This window comes from Schistocerca nitens, chromosome 1, assembly GCF_023898315.1.
Source record: "Schistocerca nitens isolate TAMUIC-IGC-003100 chromosome 1, iqSchNite1.1, whole genome shotgun sequence".
NCBI classification, from domain to species: Eukaryota; Metazoa; Arthropoda; class Insecta; order Orthoptera; family Acrididae; genus Schistocerca; species Schistocerca nitens.
Window position 1 is genome coordinate 631,079,664 of NC_064614.1, and position 21,459 is coordinate 631,101,122.

Sequence of the window (21,459 nt, forward strand, 5' to 3'; positions counted from 1 at the left end):
TCTCGCCGCCTACAGAATTCAAGGTAATGAGCGACAGCCTTATCTCCTTTCGTTCGTCGGCGTCCCCACGTACCGTGTGATAGTCAAATTATTTCCCTGACGTGACGTAGCAACTCTGTCCTACGACGAAATTTTGTCTGCATTAGATGCATATTTCAAAGAATCAGTCAATGTAGTTGCGAAAAGGTATACGTTCTTTCGTACAAAACGTATGGCAGGTCAGACTAATCGAGAGTGGGTTGCAACCTTGCAAGGCCTTACTAGGGATTGTGCTTTTGAGTGTCAATGTGGACTCCCTTATTCATATACTATGGTACGTGATGCAATTGCACAGAACGTTTCTGATGTTCGTATAAGGGAACAGATTTTGAAACTAGTCAATCCCTCCCTTCAACAAGTGATGGACATATTGGATCGGCAGGACACACTTGACTTTGCTCAGGAATCATTTGAAACTTCGCCACCCATGTGTCAGGTTAACCGGCCCGCCGGGCGAGCTGCACGGAACAGTAAACAGTCCTCGCGCCCGGCCGCGCCAAAGCCGCCTGTCTCTCAGCCACGTGTACCGCGCCAGCAAGCAAATGCTGTGAAATCATGCCCGCAGTGTGCTACTACATATTCGCGTGAGAATTGCCCATCCCACCAGGTTATTTGCTTTTTCTGTAATAAAAAAGGACATGTTCAAAGTGTTTTCCAGAAAAAGCTCTGATCGGAAGCTCAAAACCATTCCAGGCCCTTTGCTTCGTGCCGAATTCAAACCAAGGATACTCAGGTTCGTGAAACTTCGCCCATGGAAATTCATATAGTTCATGCCACTCCTCCCAGTGCCACTCTCTCTCACAGTGACTGTGTTCGTCCCACAAATAGTGTGCGTCGACATCGCCGGAAATCCCGTCAAGTCGCAAGTGATTCTGTATCAGTGTCCCTTCACGATGCACGAGACAGTCGCTCTTGTCGTCAGCAGGGCAATAAACTTTTTGTGGATTTGGACATTAACGGCAAAGTGATACCGTTCCAGCTCGATACCGTAGCTGCAGTTTCACTGATCAATCACGACATGTACAAACAGCTGGGCACACCTCTGTTGCGTGCCGCAAATGTTAAGTAGTTATTCAGGACAAGCGATCCCTGTGTTAGGACAGTGCAGCCTTCTTGCAACATACAAAGGACAAACAAAACTTGTGTCATTTTACGCCCTTCGTTCTTCTGCTGCAGTGAACTTGTTTGGCTTCGATTTATTTCAGTTGTTTAACTTGTCTATAGTAAATCAGGTCCTCTCAGTGAACCAGACTGTGCCTTCAGCCAGTGTTTCTCGTCTATGTGAAGAATTTGCAGACATTTTTGCACCGGGCCTCGGTTGCACTAAGAACTATAAAGCACATTTGGAACTGAAAGTAAACGGGCAACCAAAATTTTTCATAGCGCGCAATGTTCCCCACGCATTGCGTGATGAGGTCGCAAAAACATTACACGATTTGGAATCACAAGGTGTCATTGAACGTGTGCAGGCTTCTCTCTGGGCATCACCCTTAGTAATTTTGCGAAAAACCTGCCGGAAAATTGAGACTTTGTGTGGACTTCAAGGCAACAGTGAATCCCCAACTAGTGACTGCAACTTTTCCTTTACCCCGCCCGGAAGATCTTTTTGACAAACTGTGCCCGGGTAAATATTTTTCGAAGTTGGACCTAGCAGATGCGTACTTGCAAATACCGGTGGACGAAGAATCCCTGCGCGTTTTGGTGGTTAACACGCATCTTGGTTTGTACCGATTCAAACGACTGCCATTCGGGTGTGCATCCGCCCCTGCATTGTTTCAGTAATATCTACAAACTGTTTGTGCGTCGGTCCCTACTGCAGCAAACTATCTCGACGATATTGTGATCTCCGGAAAGACGGAAGAAGAACATTTAGCCAATCTCAGAACATTATTTCAGGTCTTGCGACAAAATGGTCTTCGCTTGCGCAAGGACAAATGTGTGTTTTTTGCTCGTGACTTACCCTATCTGGGACATGTCCTCAATGCCCAAGGCATACATCCCAGTCCAGAGCACCTCCGTGCCATACAAGACTTGCCTTCGCCGCAGAATTTGAAGCAGCTACAGAGTGTGCTGGGAAAAATCAATTACTATCATAAATACACTCCTGGAAATTGAAATAAGAACACCGTGAATTCATTGTCCCAGGAAGGGGAAACTTTATTGACACATTCCTGGGGTCAGATACATCACATGATCACACTGACAGAACCACAGGCACATAGACACAGGCAACAGAGCATGCACAATGTCGGCACTAGTACAGTGTATATCCACCTTTCGCAGCAATGCAGGCTGCTATTCTCCCATGGAGACGATCGTAGAGATGCTGGATGTAGTCCTGTGGAACGGCTTGCCATGCCATTTCCACCTGGCGCCTCAGTTGGACCAGCGTTCGTGCTGGACGTGCAGACCGTGTGAGACGACGCTTCATCCAGTCCCAAACATGCTCAATGGGGGACAGATCCGGAGATCTTGCTGGCCAGGGTAGTTGACTTACACCTTCTAGAGCACGTTGGGTGGCACGGGATACATGCGGACGTGCATTGTCCTGTTGGAACAGCAAGTTCCCTTGCCGGTCTAGGAATGGTAGAACGATGGATTCGATGACGGTTTGGATGTACCGTGCACTATTCAGTGTCCCCTCGACGATCACCAGTGGTGTACGGCCAGTGTAGGAGATCGCTCCCCACACCATGATGCCGGGTGTTGGCCCTGTGTGCCTCGGTCGTATGCAGTCCTGATTGTGGCGCTCACCTGCACGGCGCCAAACACGCATACGACCATCATTGGCACCAAGGCAGAAGCGACTCTCATCGCTGAAGACGACACGTCTCCATTCGTCCCTCCATTCACGCCCGTCGCGACACCACTGGAGGCGGGCTGCACGATGTTGGGGCGTGAGCGGAAGACGGCCTAACGGTGTGCGGGACCGTAGCCCAGCTTCATGGAGACGGTTGCGAATGGTCCTCGCCGATACCCCAGGAGCAACAGCGTCCCTAATTTGCTGGGAAGTGGCGGTGCGGTCCCCTACGGCACTGCGTAGGATCCTACGGTCTTGGCGTGCATCCGTGCGTCGCTGCCGTCCGGTCCCAGGTCGACGGGCACGTGCACCTTCCGCCGACCACTGGCGACAACATCGATGTACTGTGGAGACCTCACGCCCCACGTGTTGAGCAATTCGGCGGTACGTCCACCCGGCCTCCCGCTGCCCACTATACGCCCTCGCTCAAAGTCCGTCAACTGCACATACGGTTCACGTCCACGCTGTCGCGGCATGCTACCAGTGTTAAAGACTGCGATGGAGCTCCGTATGCCACGGCAAACTGGCTGACACTGACGGCGGCGGTGCACAAATGCTGCGCAGCTAGCGCCATTCGACGGCCAACACCGCGGTTCCTGGTGTGTCCGCTGTGCCGTGCGTGTGATCATTGCTTGTACAGCCCTGTCGCAGTGTCCGGAGCAAGTATGGTGGGTCTGACACACCGGTGTCAATGTGTTCTTTTTTCCATTTCCAGGAGTGTATGTGCCACAAGCCTCTTCCATTTCAGCTCCGCTTCATCGCTTACGCCGTAAGGGTGTTCCGTTCGTCTGGACGACGGAATGCGAACGCGCCTTTCGCCAGTTGAAATCGGCGTTGCTTTCCAATACTTGCCTTACGCCATTCGATCCCCGGAAGCCCCTTTTGTTGATGGTGGATGCATCGGATTTCGGGATCGGTGCTGTGCTTGCGCACAAAGATGGTTCGCACGATCGCCCTATTGCCTTTGCGTCCAAATTGCTCTCGTCTGCGCAAAGACATTATTCACAGATCGAGAAAGAAGCATTGGCTCTCGTATTTGGTGTTACTAAGTTTCATGATTTCTTGTATGGTCGTCACTTTACCATCATCACAGACCACAAACCACTGACATCGCTTTTTCATCCGAACAAGCCTGTACCTCCGCGTACAGCGCAGAAATTCATTCGCTGGTCTATTTTCCTCTCGCAGTACCGCTACGATCTCTTGTATCGGTCCACTGCTAAGCACGGAAACGCCGATGTGTTGTCCCGTTTGCCTGTTGCTGAGGATAGAGCATTCGATTCTTCTGAACTTGCTTGCATGTTCATTGATTCGGAAACCGATGACGTGGTCGAATCGTTTCCGATTGATTTTCGTCGTGTAGCTACAGCCACAGCTGCCGACCCTGTCCTGGCTACCGTTCTGCGTTTCGTTGCTACTCAATGGCCCTTGTCAAAGTTACGGATCGGGGATCCGTTGGTTCGCCGATTTTTTGCTCACAAGGAGAGACTTTTTGTACGACGTGGTGTTTTGCTGTTGCGTTCTGATAATGATCAGTCCAGGGTCGTGGTCCCACGTTCGTTACAGTCCTCTGTCTTACAGCTTCTCCACCAAGGACATTGGGGTGTAGTGAGAACGAAACAACTTGCTCGTCAGCATTGTACTTGGTTCGGAATCGATGCTGCGATTACACAAATGTGCTCTTCTTGCATGGTGTGTGCCGAACAACAATCAGCACCACCGCGGCAATTCTTTGCATGGCCAAAAGCCACTTCCCCTTGGCAACGCTTACACATCGATTTTGCTGGTCCATTCTGGAATGCTCGATGGTTGGTTCTGGTCGATTCATTCAGTAATTTTCCTTTTGTTGTCCGGATATCTTCCACGACGTCTTCTGCCACCATCCAAGCGTTATCTGCTATCTTTTGCATTGAAGGTCTTCCACAGACTATTGTTTCCGACAATGGCCCACAATTCATGTCCGCAGAATTTCAGTCATTCTGCAAGGCCAATGGTATTCAACATCTGACGTCCGCGCAGTTTTCACCACAGTCAAACGGTGCCGCTGAACGATTGGTCCGGACTTTCAAGTCACAGATGTTGAAGTTGAAAGAGTCGCATTCTCGGGAGGACGCGTTATTGCTCTTTTTGTCCTCGTATCGCTCTCAGCCTCGAGATGGTCGCTCGCCGGCTTAGTTGCTTCACGGTCGCCCTCATCGCACCTTGATGTCTTTGATACATCCGCCGCATCAGGTTCCTGTGCAGCGGCAGACACCTGCTTTTGCCCCAGGCGACGTTGTCTACTACCGCACCTATCGAGGTTCACGGCGTTGGCTCGCAGGGCGCATTCTTCGCTGCCTCGGCCGCGCTGTGTATCTGGTTTTGGGGGCCTCTGGTGAGGTGCGTCGGCATCTCAATCAGCTGCGCCTCTGTCGTCGCACGGGATCTGCTGCTCCCCGTCTGCTTTCAGCGACGGTGCCGTCCGGTCAGCGCCCTGGGGACCCATCTACTGGCTCGCCTCAGCCCCAGGTGTTACCGACGATGCCTTCCATTTTGCCCCATGGCGACGCGCCGCCGCCGCCGCCGCCGCCGCCGCCTGTTCTCCCGCCGGCGCCGCCCGCAGTGGACGCGTCGCTGCAACCGCCGGGCGCCTCCCTGGGTCACGCGCCGCCGATCGCTTCCCGTGACCAGTTGTCCTCCGCCATGGAACTCTTGCCCGCTCCGGACCATATGTCGTCTTCGCCCGTAGGGTGCCCCGGCCCGATGGAGGTCGACCCTTCGACCCCTCCTGTCTCTCTAAGGGCGCATACACCGCATGTTGGCGTGCACCCTGGAGCTGGTTTTCAGGCGTTTCCTAGCTCCCCTCGGTCCGAATGGCAGGGTGCGGGTGGCACAGCCTCGCCTGTTGTTAGGCTCCCCACCTCGTGGCATACGTCAACATGGGGTCCTCCCCACGGCGGGCGGAAGCCTTTTGCCACAACCGTCCGCCGATTTGCGGGGGAGGAATGTGGTGTCACCGCCAGACACCACACTTGCTAGGTGGTAGCCTTTAAATCGGCCGCGGTCCGTTAGTATACGTCGGACCCGCGCGTCGCCACTATCAGTGATTGCAGACCGAGCGCCGCCACACGGCAGGTCTAGAGAGACTTCCTAGCACTCGCCCAAGTTGTACAGCCGACTTTGCTAGCGATGGTTCACTGACAAATTACGCTCTCCTTTGCCGAGACGATAGTTAGCATAGCCTTCAGCTACGTCATTTGCTACGACCTAGCAAGGCGCCATTACCAGTTATTATTGATGCTGTAACACATGTACCGTCAAGAGCGATGTTCACCAATTATGGATTAAAGTATTCCAGAAGATACGTACGTTTTTTGCTAGTCTCAATTCCTTGTCCTGTTCCAGACCTCACGCCAGCCTGCGTGAGTTTAAACGCGTGCCTTTCGGCTTCCTTCTAGTGGGTTGGCTGTCTTGCCAGTCCACAACAGATATCTAATACAACTTGTGTATGAGACTCCAGTGGATACGAAGATGGAATTAGTTACCAGAATTGTAGCTGCCTGTATCGTGAATCGAAACATACCTGGGATAGTTGTCAAGGGGCGTCTGAATCTTGTTCGCCAATGTCATGCTTGAATTGAGGTTGATGGCCGTCAGTTTCAGCACCTTTTCTACAATACATTACAAATGGTACGTTTATTCGGTCAATAATGGTATTTGCACTTAACTAATGTAAATAAAAAACATCCCCTATGTCCTGTTAAGTTTTTACACTCTTACGGAAATGCCATTTATATATGTATGGCACAAACATTATATATATTCCGCCTCCATCCTCCAAGGTTTTCCCCTGACGTCTTCTCTTCCGAATTTGAATATATATAGTGTGGAGAAAAATTGAGTCACGAAATTTTAACCCTGGATAGCTGATGCCAGTATTAACCAAAATTACTAATGTTGTGTAGGTCGACAACGGACCATTTTTAAACTACGGAAACTTGGCATTACGCGCTCCGATTGGCCGTTGGATTGCCGTTCGTCGGTTGACAGCAGAGCTATGGTTGTCGGTTCACACATGCAATCATCCTTCGCCCCGTCACTGCCCAACGTGATACGCACACGTGTCGAATTGGTCTTGCCGTTTGTCTCCAACTCACGTCAGAAGCATTCACACGTAAGCCTCGCTTCGGAGGGCATACACGTCACCTGCGATTTAGTCATACAGTAAGCGTGGCGGCACAGTATTCGATTGAAGAACAACGAAATATGGTTTTTGTTTATGGACTAGCCGACGGTAATGCGCATGAGGAACGGTACCCAGCTAGACGCCACCCATACCCGCAAACGTTTACAGTGGATGACCTCGAACACAACATGATGCTGCATTTGAAGAGACTGTTCTCCAGCGCTTCGAGGAAGCATCTACGAAAAGTAGTCGAGAGGTTGGACACGACATGGGGGTCACTCATCGGTTAGTCTGGGAGGTTTTGAGGGATGACGGCCAGTATCCATTTAGTTTCCACCCTGTCCAAGACCTAAATCCTGTGGCGGACTATGAATACAGGCTAGGGTTTTGCAGGTGTATTCTGCGACGTGTTATTTACCGACGAGTGCACCTTCCATCGGGATGGCCTTTACAACACTCGAAACGTTCATTACTGGGCAACGGAAGATCCACACGTCACGTATGTCCACGGACACCAGGAACGATTTTCGCTCATTTGGGTAGGCAATGTGGGTAACCATCTGATTGGGCAGGTCCGTCTATCTCCTCGACTTACCGGGCCAAATTACCTTTAGTTTTTGCAAGAAACTGTACCCGGCCTGCTGTAAGATGTTCCCCTGGACATACGGCTACGCATGTGGTTGTAGCATAACAGTCGTGCTGTGCGCGGATATTTAAATGAACTCTTCGAAGACCGGGTGATTGGCAGAAGTACTCGTAGGACATGTCCCCCGCGATCACCTGACCTCACGCCAACGGACTTCTTCCTGCGGGGATTCTTCAAGGTTCTAGTTCACCCACCCGGACGCGAACCACCTAGAAACGAAGAGGAATTAATGGAGCGTGTTCAGCATGCCGCCAGCCACATAAGGGCGATGCCAGGAATCTTTGAAAGAGTTCGGCAAAACACCATTTGACGTTACACAAGCTTGTGTCGCGTCAGAGGGTCGCCAATTCGAGCACCTGCAGTAAGTAAACAATGTCCTAGGTGCAAAAAAGGCCCATTTCAGGGCCGACACAATTTGTAAAAGACTCACTGTACGCGAACTAATAGCTGTTGATGGGTTTGTTCCCGGTACGTCTTATCATGAAACTACAATGGATGTGTCGGGACCCCGGGGGATTCGTCCCCGGGCCCCCACAGTGGAAGGCTGGCGTGGGAAGTAAATCAGTCAAGTACTTTTCGAGATTGTTGGTAACAACGTTAGACAACGACCTGTCTTTATATCTTAATATAAATATGTAATATATAAATGGGATACGTTGTTACCAAAATTCTCGAAAAGTTTCCAAATTGATGCATCCATGTCGACAACACAGGCATTGCAATATCATATTATCAGCCGACACCGGGCGAGCGACTTTCGATTAAAATGTCAGTTCTGTCCGAGAATACACATAATAGGTGTATGAGTGCTGTTTGTAGACGCATCATTGACATATGGAAGTTTGAGACTGGCCGTGGGGCGAGCTCATGCAGCCTGATGGTAAGGCGACCGCTCACGATAAGCACGAAACCTGGGTTTGAGGTGAGATCTGGCACAAAGTTTCACTGACGTCATTCCATTATACATCTGATGGTTGTCCGTACGCAGTTGTGAATATATTTCATGTAGCTCCACCAGAGCCAGTCTTTACCATTACGAGTAAAAAGAATGAACTTTACAATTCTTTCCAAAACTTTTTCTATGTGATATACTGTAAAGATAACAACGATAACATTAGAACAATATTTTGGATTAGTGAAGTTTCAATTATTTGTGGAAAGCAATGTGCAACGAAGAGTGTAGAAAGTTGTATGCACCGTCGTTCGTCATCTTCATGGTTGGAATAGGTAAAGACACAACCACAGTTGCAGTACGAGAGGAGAGCCATTGAAAAGAATACGAAGAAAAATGATAGCAACTAACTTTGTACAGGTCGCTACACATAATGATGATTATAGATGCATGCAACAGTCCACAAAAATGGTCTTAACACTTAACTTTCATTACAGTTGCGAAAGACGGTTTTTCACTTGTAAAACTTGTATATCTGCAATTGCGGAAAAAGATGACGAAAATCAAAGAAGACAACATGCACATGTACACTGCATTTGGGAAATCGTAATATAAAAACGTTCAGAGGAAAGAGATCTCTGGCACCAGCTACAGGTTAGAAACCACGAACTTTGAGCAATGAAGAAAGCGTGTTACCAAGGTCAAAACAGTATTTCACAAACCGCTTACTCACTCCACTGTAAAGTACTTCGAGCTCGAGCATTAAATTTCAGCAGTGGGGCATAGAGGGTGACAAACAGGTAGTGACCGCGCGTATTTAAAAGCTATACATTTAAAAGGTCATAACTGCGCTCTTTCAGAATTATGACCCAAATTTTTGTGCTTCGGCTATTGGCAATGGTATCTTGGAAGAGTGCTCTCCTCTCCTTAAACTATGAGCTCAAGTTGGTGATGTTTCCTTGCTGGTGTTACGTATTTTGGTCAGTTAGTATTCTAACCATAATTATAATCTCACTTCATTATAAACAGGCAAAAATAATAAGGAACAAGACCGCCATGACGTAAACCATCAAAAGCTGCTGTAATACCTATCCGTTCACCGTCAACGTGTTTCGTTCAAGCGAGCCTGTCCAAGTTACGAATTAAATTACATCAGGTTAATGTGTTTCACGACAAGATATTTTCCTCAGTCTGATGTAGTGTTAATCCGCGATCTGAAGACGGTCGTTTGGCCGAAATTGGTTGCCCTTGAAGAAATAACATTACAGTAAGTTTTGGTAGTTTCGTGATTCCATTTTCGAAATGGATTGCAGCTATGTAACAAACAACGTTAATGAGGTACTGCCTGTTTTCATGTATGTCAATTATTCCTATTGTATTCAAATGATTTAAGAACTCTAAAAGAACCATAGTCTTATTGTTCAGAATAATGTAATGAGGGCACCTGGCGTGCTTGTATTTCTCCGACTTGCAGCGAAGCAAGGGCTGTATCGTTTGTGAGATACAGGGGCGAGGGCGAGCCAGTGTGCCGAGATTTACCCCAGTTCACTACTAGTAGTGCCACGTCTCCATAACGTGCCTGCGAGTACCGCACAAGTATTGCACCATAATTAAGAATACAATTAAAAGTTAAAATTGCTTTTGAAACTTTGTCAACATATACTTTAATGTAATAATGTTTTAAATGTCAAGTCTTAGAGTGATTAGATCAATAGTTATTCTAAATACATCGTTTTAAGGAAAAAATACGTGGCGCCAAATAATAAAGCTAGAAAGTCATAAATTGGTTATAATGTGCAGATAGATGTATGTCAAAATTAACTGGTGCAAGTCTCAACATGATAAAATAAAAATTTTAATCCGAATCCATGTTTTTAAGAAAAACTGAAGGCACTAAATATTAGACTTAGAAATGTGAAAATTTTTATGATACTTCAGTTCAAACTAAAAATAAATACTAAGTGACCCCATTAAGCAACCTCTAATATTTTTCGAGTAATTCAATGAAAATTAAAATTGGAGCTAAACAATCCTTAATTGTAGTACATTAAGTACTTTAATGCCAGAAAATTTTGGTTACAGCACATGATAAAACCTATTAAATAATAGAGCTATAACAAGTTTTAGGATAGAAAGATTTACTGTCAGTAGAACATAATGAATGCTTCATGTTATGCGTGAGAAACTTTACAAAGTATATGTATCAATTAGAATTCCAAATCTTCTTTTATAATCATAGTCCTGATCCCGCTAAGAAAATAGAGAATATAAACATTTCTTTCAGTGGACTGGACAAGAATGGACGTGCAGACTGGAAACTATGGTCAGTATGTTCTCCACCGCTTTCTGACTGACCACAAAAATGGTTGGCAGGCACTCGTAAAAGACGGTAAACCACCCAAAGTTTTAAACCCGCCGTCCCACAGACTGAGTATGTTTTCCATCAGATGACATTCAAATATTATCACTACGTAAAACGTGCGAAAGTAAGGATCAAATGGGCGGCTTACCTCAGTTATTAGATCCGTTAGTGAGATTCTGTTCCACAGCGCATCACGAACGAGTTCTGGAACATTAAAAAGACTGTAAGCTGACGAAAAGACGCATATCAAGGAAGTAAAACAATAAATTATAATAAACTGTTCATAGTGTGTTTGCGTGTGTGCGTGTGTGTGTGTGTGTGTGTGTGTGTGTGTGTGTGTGTGTGTGTGTGTGTGTGTATCTGTGTGTGTGTCTGTGTGTGTATGTGTTTTATTGACATTAATACCACTCCTATTGGCTGCTTCCAAAAGGATTTCACAATTTCGTAAAATAATAAACTCCACTTAGATAATTTAAGCAATTTCATTGCGCCCCTGGTACCCTCCTTATAAAGGACGAAATACCTACATTTTTCTAGTAATAATAACTTGTTTATTGAGCATCTTTAGAAGTCAGTTTAATACTCAATGCCTGTGACGTAATAGTGAATTCCAGAACACAGTCAACGTAAAGCGATTTTGATGTGAAAAGTCTATCGTATCAAAATACGAAGACGAACCTTGTGAGACGGAAAAGGTTATGTCATATCTGATTTACGAGCAAGGGCAAAATAGTGGGAAAGTGCATCTTGCACCATCACAATCGAAGCTTAATTCTTTATCTCCAGGAATTTCAAATCATTTATTTTCTCTTGCATTAGGAACAAGGATTTTGCATACACGTTGTATGACGTTGTAGAGTACTTCACTTTCATATGTACATTCCTTCTAAAAGGATCTTGCGGAAATGAAGCGAACCGAGAAATCTTTCACTCACATTCATAGCAGTCAAGTGTATTCGACTACTATGTGCCACGTAGAACCGAGTATTTATTCACAGATAATCGTACAAGTAAGCTGCGTTGTTTCAAGACGTAGTGAATAATTGACAGTTTGGTAATGTAAGAAATTGAACACATTTCATGCTCAGACACATAATTATGTTAGTGTCCTTTATCGAGTTCGCTATAATTATTTTTGGGGAAATTTAAGCAATATGTTGCCCGAGAACAATAGCCTTAGCATCTGTCATTTTTATTGAACATTCTTTATTTTGAAGATTTCTGTCAATTATCAGATCCTTTTTCCCGTGCCACTAGAATGTGATTTAATCAAGGATTCTTTCTAGAACACGCTTGATCTTAATATCGTTGCTTTTGGGTTCCCTGCTCCACTGGGAGTAATCTCACTAGTAATTAGTTAACGTATTATATCCACGCATCTTTCAGTAACGTAATTTATCCTCACGTGGGCATTCCGATTTGTAATTATGACTTCCGTGTGCTCAATTTCGCGAGTGTAAGTACTTCGTGTTCAAAGCGTAAATGGAATTCCACTGGTAGCTATAAGTTTTCCTAACCCTTGCTTCTTCTGCGTAGCATATGTTTGGAACTGTTACGTGGTCGTGTTGTAAGGCTTCTTGCAACTTCAGCTCACACATTAATCCGTTATGTCACTACATGTACTCCAAACTAGCTTAATGCCGGAAGTGCATTTTTTTGTGTGTGGAGCTAATTTAATATAAACTTAAACCAAAATTTTTCTTTAATTTAAGATACTATACCTAAAAGAGAAAATATACTCGCGATGCAGGTGCCGGAGGTAAAATTCACGTATCAGTTACGAGTTACACGAAGAACTACCACATGGGTTCCACTGAATACCTAGGGATTACAATTACGTAAAGTTTAAATGGAATCATCACATATAACATTTGTGGGGCAGGCGAACCAGAGACTGCGCTGGATTGGTAGCACATTCAGAATGTGCTATAAAGCTACCAAAGAGACTGCCTATACTACGCTTGTCCGTCCTCGCGTATTAGTGTGCCGTATGTGATCCTTACCGAATAGGACTGACGGAAAGCATCGAAAGACTTCAAAGACGGGCAGATAGTTTTGTTTTAGCGCAAAATAGGGCAGAGAGTGCCACGGATATGATGAGCGAGTTGGGGTGACAATCATCAAACAAAAGGCGTTTTCCATGCGCGAGATCTTTTCACAAAATAACAATCATCAGCTTTTTACTCCGAAAACCAAAATACGTATTTTGTTGAAACCCACCTACTCATGGACAAATGACCATCGTAACAGAGTAAGGAAAGTCAGACGTCACAAGGAAAAATTTAGGTGCTCTGTTTTCCCACATGTCTTTCGAAAGTTGAGAGTAGAGAAATAGCCTGAAAGTAGTTCTAAGAGCCCTCCGCCATACACTGAAGAGTGAATTGCAGAGCAAATTATTCAAATTCTACAACCATCTGATTACTGCCGCATAGTTTTAAATTGACTGTATCCTTCCCTCCTGGCAACGACAGTTCATTTGGATATGAATATATTCTAATAATCCTTGTAATTCCTGTATTATATACCGATACTCTAAGCAACACACAAGATTAAATCTCAATATGCGAAATTAAGGTAACTCCCACTTTCTGCTTTCACAACAGTGAAGAAGAGAAGAAGTTGAAGATATAACTTAAGTTCTCTTCTTCATCAATTTTATTTTATTAATTTGTACTTTATTGGATGTCTGGTCAAAGAGACAAAATCGTTTAATATGTCATGGGATATCCAGAACTGCTCAAAAACAAATCTGTAAAATTTACCAAAAATATGAATCTCCACCATAGCAATAACAGTGAAAATAGTAACATAAAACACACTACATAGAATTTCAATAGTGGGCAAAGAAATCAAAGCCTGTTTGTAGAATAATCCCGGCATGTGACAGGAATTATTTGGAAAACGGTGTAAAATCAAATTCACGATTGTCTGATAAGGTAAACAACCCCGCATCCTGTTGATAGGAGCAGTCTCCGTACTTTTCAGTTCACTTCATTGGTTTACAATTACTACAAAAACATCATATTGATCTGAAGTACTTTTATATGGACAGTTATCTACCATTTCTTTGATTGCAGCTAATTACGCTCCCATAAAATAATTAAAAGCATAAAATACTTCTAAATGGAAGCGAAGGAGTTCCCTAAAAGGGGGACTTCCAATTTGAATTTCAAAACGTGCAATTTCTCGTGAAGAGGTATCAACTGTTGTGAAACCTGTTAAATAGGTGTCCAACACAGTGCTGTGAGCGCCAATTACGTTCTCGCAACAGAAATTTCGATTCTCTATCTCGTTTTCACTGAATGAATGCGTTTATTTCTTTTAAACAAGCTAAAGTTTCTAACCACAAATCTCCTAAGCGATTATAAACACTGCCTCAGAATCCCAACTACAATATTTCAAAAGAGGCCCGTGTAAGGTTCGCGAATAAACACCACGAATGACACATGACTAGTCTAAGTGAACAAGATTCAGTGTATCTAAGCAGAAGATCATCAGTATCCACGAGAGCTTACCATCACCTGAGGCCAGGTGTTTTCTGTTTCGTTAGTCGTGTCACAAGCAAATCACGAACAGCATCATGTGTAAGAAACTGGATGTATAGGGTATCACTCATTCCACAACTTTACTAGCTGAAGCCAAAAGTTGTTATTTTACAGCTCATGATTAGCTATATTATTCAGCTTCTGGCCTGAATCTACAGCAGTTAGGATTGGTCATCAGCTAACAAGACAGTTTTATAGTTACACATTCAGTCAGCTTTAGAGGTGCCTGTTACAGCTGAAGACAAGTTGTTAACGCATATAAAAGAACTTCCCTGGTGTAGAACACTGAGAATCACTCAAAGTCATACACTGAGATGACAAAAGTCATGGGATAGCAATATGCACATACATATGGCGGTAGTACTTCGTACACAAGGTATAAAAGGACAATGCATTGACGGAGCTGTCATTTGCACTCATTCGTGTGTAAAGGTTTCCAACGTGATTATGGCCCCACGACTGAAATTAACACGCTTTGAACGCGGAATGTTAGATGGAGGTAGACGCATGGTATATTTATTTTTTGCAAATCGTTATGGAATACAATAAGCCGAGATCACAGTGTCAAGGATGTGCCGAGAATACCAGATTTCAGGCATTACCTCTCACCACGGAGAACACAGTGGCCGACGGCCCTCACTTAACGACCGAGAGCAGCGGCGTTTGCATAGAGTTGTCAGTGCTAACAGACAAGCAACACTACGTGAAATAACGGCATAATTCAATGTAGTAAGTACGACGAACGTACCCGTCAGGACAGTGGGGTGAAATTTTGCGTTAATGGGCTATGGCAGCAGAGGACCGACGCCAATGCCTTTGCTAAATGCACATCTCCTGCAGCGCCTCTCCTGGGCTCGTGACCATATCGGTCGGACTCTAGACGACTGGAAAACCGTAGCCTGGTAAGATGAGCCCCTATTTCAGTTGGTAAGAGCTGATGGTAGAGGTCAGTCTATGCACAAAATCCTGCACCAATGGCGCAAACCCCACGAAGCCATGGAGCAAAGTTGGCAACAAGGTACTGCGCAAGCTGGTGGTGGCTCTATAATGGTGTGGGCTGTGTCTACATGGAATTGATTGGGTCCACCGGCCCAACTGAACCGATCATTGACTGTAAATGGTAATGTTCAATTACTTGGAGACCATTTGCAGCCATACATGGACTGCGTGTTCCCAAATAACGAAGAAATTTTTATGGATGACACTGCGCCATGTCAGCGGGACACAGTAGTTCGCTATTGGTTAGAAAAACATTGTGGACAATTCGAGCGGATGATTGGCAACCCAGACCGCCGGACATGGAACATAATCTGGAGGTCAGTCTATGCACAAAATCCTGCACCGGCAATACTTTCAAATTATGGCGGGTATAGAGGCAGCATGGCTCAATATTTCTGCAGGGATATTCCAACGACATATGAAGTCCATGTCACATCGAGCTACTGCTGTGCTCCTAGAAAAAGAAGGGCGACACTATATTAGGCGGTATTCCATGACTTTTGTCACCTCAGTGTCGTATTATTAAAACGAACTGAATGCCTTATCACTGATTCTATAATAACTGCTAATCTGTCAATATATTATGCTCAGTGAAATAGATACTTTCTATATCGTATCTTATATTTCCAAAACTTTTCATCAGGCAGATAAGTGTGAAATGGACCTACAGTTATCAACTATTGGCAACATTAACCAGTGAAGAGAACTGGGGAGAGGCTTTCTTAAATGGCGTTAAAACATTAGTTAACTTAGTCAGAAGAAATAGGCTTTGTGAACTAAAGAATACCGGGAAATTTGGTTGAACAACAGTAGACTTGTAATGCTGTAATTCAGCACCAAACACAGAACCTCAATCGAAAAAATAAAAAAAGATTCAAGAACCTACTGAAACTAAAAAATATTTCATTTGTCTTAATAGTTCTTCCTGTTTCCTGGCTGGGAGATAACATGTAAAGGTCAGATTGGAAGTAGTGTAGGAATAAAGAACATGTCAAACCTGTTTCTTCAATCACCAAGAAATAGAATGAAGGTGCTTGTAATTTTCATACAGATTATGACTGTCCTGCCAGCAAGGCAGTGCGGCGACTGTGCGGGGGTCGTGTCAAGAAAGTAGCTATCGACATTGACATTGACATTCATCTTTATTTTTTATTTCCCCTGGTCACTATGCAGGGTAATCAGAAGCTGTCTCAAAAGCCAGTAAGGGTGTTTCAGGGTATTTGTGCTGAGAAATAATTTCTAAGAAAAAAATTCGACCCATTACGCCGCTTGCGAATTAATTAGCATTGAAGTCAGCCCATCAGGCGGTTGCGCGCTCAAATTCAAGAGGCCCGTCAAACGCAATTAGCCTCAGTTGAGAAATTTCCTGGCTGATTACAACTGTGTGCCGGACCGAGACTCGAACTTGGGACCTTTGCCTTTCCGGACAAGTGCTCTACCATCTAGTTTATATATTCGTCGAGATCACATATAACGCCCTCCAGGCGAAAAATAATGATGTGTAATTACCATCAATAACAAGCAAAATATAAAGGGAATTAAAGAAATTAAAGAAAACGCCCTGCTGGCAAAACAAACAAAGTGGCACCCGCCTACCGCCAACTTGTGGGCAGACTTACACTGAATGCCAAGGCAGGCAGACATGTTCCAGGCACGTCTTCACGAAGAATATTACATTTTGCCGGTACATTGGACCGAGTCCCAGTATTACACAATCTCATTAAAATCACCTTCTCATACCTGGGACACCCCAGCTGCAGGGGGGATCAAAGAAGGCAATACCCAAAAAGTTGGCATAATACTGACGACACCGCGGATGATGCACGAGAAAAGTAAAGCGATCTTGCAGGAACGTCCAAAAATCAAGAACACTCTTCTCACCTTCATGGAACAAATAAGAGATAGAGAGGACTTTTATCCAGGTCACAGCGTTGGTCATCGTACGTGGGAAATATGTCTCATCTGGTAACAGAAGAGATTTCGGTGTAATGGCATGGGGAGCCGTACGCAGAGAAAGGCAAGCATCTTCTGAATCAGCTGGCAGACCTCTGCAGAAGATCCACACATCAGTCGATGTTCGTCCGTGTCAAGCGTGTGGCAACGAGGACACAGCGGTGAATCTGTCACTTTTATGGCATGTAGACCAAGTTGTGTCACATATTTTCCGTTAACGACCGTATACCAGGTCGCACAAGCGCTCGTGTCGAGGGGGACATGGTGCACAGAACGCCAAACCACGGGCCATACGATCGTAGTATATCGGCTTTCCACGACATTCCGACCATGATTTCTCATCATTAGGAGGTAAAAATCACGTGCCGTAGTCGGCATGAACATAATTGTATTCGATGAATAAGTTCCTGAGCCGGCCGGGGTGGCCGAGTGGTTCTAGGCGCTACAGTCTGCAACCGCGCGACCGCTACGGTCGCAGGTTCGAATCCTGCCTCGGGCATGGATGTGTGTGATGTCCTTAGGTTAGTTACGTTTAAGTAGTTCTAAGTTCTAGGGGACTAATGACCTCAGAAGTTAAGTCCCATAGTGTTCAGAGCCATTTGAACCATTTTTTTTTAAAGTTCCTGAAGTGTGAGAGAGAGTATGAAATATGGGCAACTGCAACGAGTGCCACTCGAGAGGGAGGGGCCAGTTCGTCAATCAGGCTTCCCGATAATGCAGTTCGGTGACGGGTCTACGATTTAACCATCGTACTTACATAAAAGGCAGCTGCTCTCGCTTGGACGCTGACAAGGCCGAGGCCGCCATCTCGAGGAGGAAGTGTCAGCGGACTTTGAGGATAAGACCCGCGCTTACAAAGTATCCGAACGCAGCCTGAAGTCTGTGTGCCATTGCCTTTGTCATCGGTAAAATCTCTGCTAAATGGGGCAGTCGCGAGACTAGATGAGTGTTAACAAAATCCACCCTTTGTAACATGTCCAATGCTCTCAGTAGGCTGCCACGAACGTTCGTGCGTATAGCTTGAAGCAGGCGTTTATAGTTAAATGAGATCGTGCGCTGTATATAACGCGTGAAGGTGATCCCCAAACATTTGAGCTTGGCCACTAATGGCAATGGAACCACACTCTCTGCTGGAAGACGTCTACCGACGGACACGGCACTAGATTTCGTCAGGTTCACACGGCTGCCAGTAGCAGTCCCGTACTAGTTGAACCATGCCAGTGCATCTCGCACTTCATCCTCCGACAGAACCAAGAACACCACGTCATCCGCGTAGCCGCGGCAGGTGAAAGCATGCCCCCTCATTGTTATCCCTGTCAGCCGGCTCCTCAAACCGTGTAACAGTGGCTCAAGGGCAATGGCGAAAAGCAGCCTCGACAGCGGACATCCTTGACGGACCGACCGCATGACATTAATAGGACCCGCCACACGGCCATTGACTAGTACTCGCGACGTGGCACCTCGGAGGAGCCGCAAGACGATGTGTATAAACCTATGGGGAAAGGCCACCTGTCGGAGTACGTTTTCTAGAAAGTGATGACTCACTCTACCAAAGGCTTAGTCGAACTCCACTGTCACTAAGGCACCGCGACTGTGGCAGATCGTTGCCAGGACTATGACGTCACGGTATTCGCCGAGTGCCGTCTGAATGTTACTTTCACCACCAAAGTACGTTTGATCCAGAGAAATGACTTGAGGAATAACGCGCCAAAGGTGAGCGGCAAGAATCCGGGTAAAAATCTTGAAGTCACAATTTAACAATGTCGCCGGCCGATAATGTCCAACTCCGCGGCCTCCTGATGGCTTGGAGACCGGGATAAGCAAGCCTTCTACGAATTCGGGTGGGAAGGGAAGGTCAGGGTTCATCAGTTCTTCATGCATCGCAGTCCACCGTGAGCCCATGATGTCGTGGAATGTGCGGTAAAACTCCAGCGGAAACCCGTCGGGACCTGGGGCTTTGTTCGCGGCACCCTTATGAAGAGCATCAGTGACGTCATCAGCCGTAATTGTCGCTGTGAGAATTTCCGCAGCAGCCTCGTCAAAGGAACCCGTCAAGGAACTGAGGACATCCGTCGTTACCACCATGTTCTGGCCCTCTGCTGCGTAGAACTGGTTGTAGTGATCTACAAAGGTTTTTACGATGTCATTTTGGGACGTCAATCGACGACCATCTGTCGAGGGCGTTGACGAGCTTTCTCCGACACCGCTGCTTTTCTCTGATAATATGATGCCGGGATGGGGGCTCTCCTAGTACACAATCGTGACATCTTGCGCGTACTATTGTGCCTTCAAGGAGGTGACGCACAAGAGAAATTATCTGCGCCTTAATCCGTTGAATTTCAACTTGTCGTTGAATAGATGGGGCGTGATTTGAGAGTTCCCAGAGAATTGCGAAATAGTATTCCATGGTATGTCGTTGCCATAGCACTTTGTCGCGACCGTAATTCATCATCGAACGACGTAAAGCAGGCTTGGTGCAGTCGATCCACCACCGAAGTGTTGAAGGATAATCTGGAAGGCGTCTCACGCAGTTATTCCACGTCGTTTCTACGATCTGCCTGCATTCCGGATCCTTGAGATGGGCGACATTCAGTTTCCAAAGGCCTCGACCGCGCCACACCTTCTGCCTCTGGAGTCAAACAGTGCAAATGTAGGCGATATGGTCGGAGAAGGCGGTAGGCTATAAGTCAGCGTCAAGCGTGGCAGTTACGATTCCTTGGGAAACGTAGACACTGTCAAGATGACTTGCTCAATGGCTGGTGACGTACGTATACGCAGGTCGCTCACCATGCACGCGGTCCCAACTATCAGTGAGGTTCAGTTCATGTACGAGCAGCTTGAGTTCCTGGCATGTGGTGAAATGGGGATGTTGGTCCTTCTGGGGTAACACACAATTCAAGTCGCCGCCAAGAATAATATGGTCGTAGCGGCCTACAAACAAAGGAGCGACCTGTTCTGAATAGAGTCCCGACCGTTCCCGTCGCTTGGCCGTGCCTGAGGGAGCGTAAACATTGATGATCGGACACCATGGAAAGTCACAGCAAGACACCTAGCCGATGGTTTGAAAATAACGTCGTCTACCTCAATGCCTCCCTTTAAAAGAATAGTTGTCCCGCTGCCACCGTCAGCACACGGCGTAAGGTAGCAAACATAGCCATAGATATTAGGAAACGTCGCCAGGCGAACTTCCTGCAGAAGGGCAACATCAAAGTCCGACGCCCTCAACATTTCACGGAGCAATTGTAGTTTGACAGGGGTGCCAATGATGGTGACATTGATGGAGACAATCCTGTAAGCCTGTCGTGGAACTGGGACTACTGGGACGCTCATGGAGGCACGAAGAGCGGCAGTGAACAGGAACGTTGTCGCAGTAGGCTGCACATCCCTGTCGATAAGCAGTCGTGGGTTGGTGCAGCAGCATTCGCTGCTGTCTCAACGGTGGATGTTTCATCGTCTACATCGTCAGACCACGCAAAGGTACGTGGATGGTGTGCGTCCAGAGAAGTACCTGTGGAGCCCGAAGGCGGCGTCACGTCGGCGGTGGAAGAGTGGTGCTGGCTCAGATGCTGTTCAACGGCCATAGGTACAGCTCTTGGTGCAGGCAAAGATGTTTGTCCCTCCGACGGCGTGCAGACTGGTGCTTTCACCACAGAATCGGCCATCAGGGGAACATCTTGACAGTTGTGATCCTCATCGTCTTGAGACTGCGTCCTGCAGACGTTTCCGACGTCTCTTCGGCGGTCGTTGATTGCGCACGTGATCTTCAGTGTCCGAAGACGCCTGGGGATCCGGATGATCAGGCACAAATGCATCGGTAAGCACAACCATGGAGTCAAGGGCTATCCGCTGCCCTAGAGATTGCTCACCACTGCACATGTCGGGAGGAGGAGGAGGCAAGGGCGTCGGTCCGTCCGCAATAGCCTAGTTATTACCAAAGACATCGATGTGGCAGTAGTAGGAGCCAGTGGTGATCGCGGTCGGGGGTCGTTATGGAGAACTTCGACAAACGTCAGTGGTAGCGTAGTCGGAGCGGTCGTGGCCGGCAGGTCCCCAGGCGG

The 21,459-nt window shown here is 46.3% G+C and overlaps 1 protein-coding gene across 4 annotated transcripts in view; it reads right to left on the minus strand.

The window, feature by feature from the left end:
* The window catches only part of LOC126257721 (uncharacterized), a 152,936-nt gene that overhangs the window by 109,098 nt on the left and 22,379 nt on the right, over positions 1-21,459 (minus strand). For all 4 annotated transcript variants that reach the window (XR_007546469.1, XM_049955584.1, XM_049955586.1 and 1 more), the window contains exon 2: positions 11,053-11,108. Coding sequence is in view for 3 of the 4 variants with exons in the window: in XM_049955584.1 (XP_049811541.1) it covers positions 11,053-11,108 (56 nt within the window). In the remaining variant the exon portion in view is untranslated. The remainder of the gene's footprint in view (positions 1-11,052; positions 11,109-21,459) is intronic.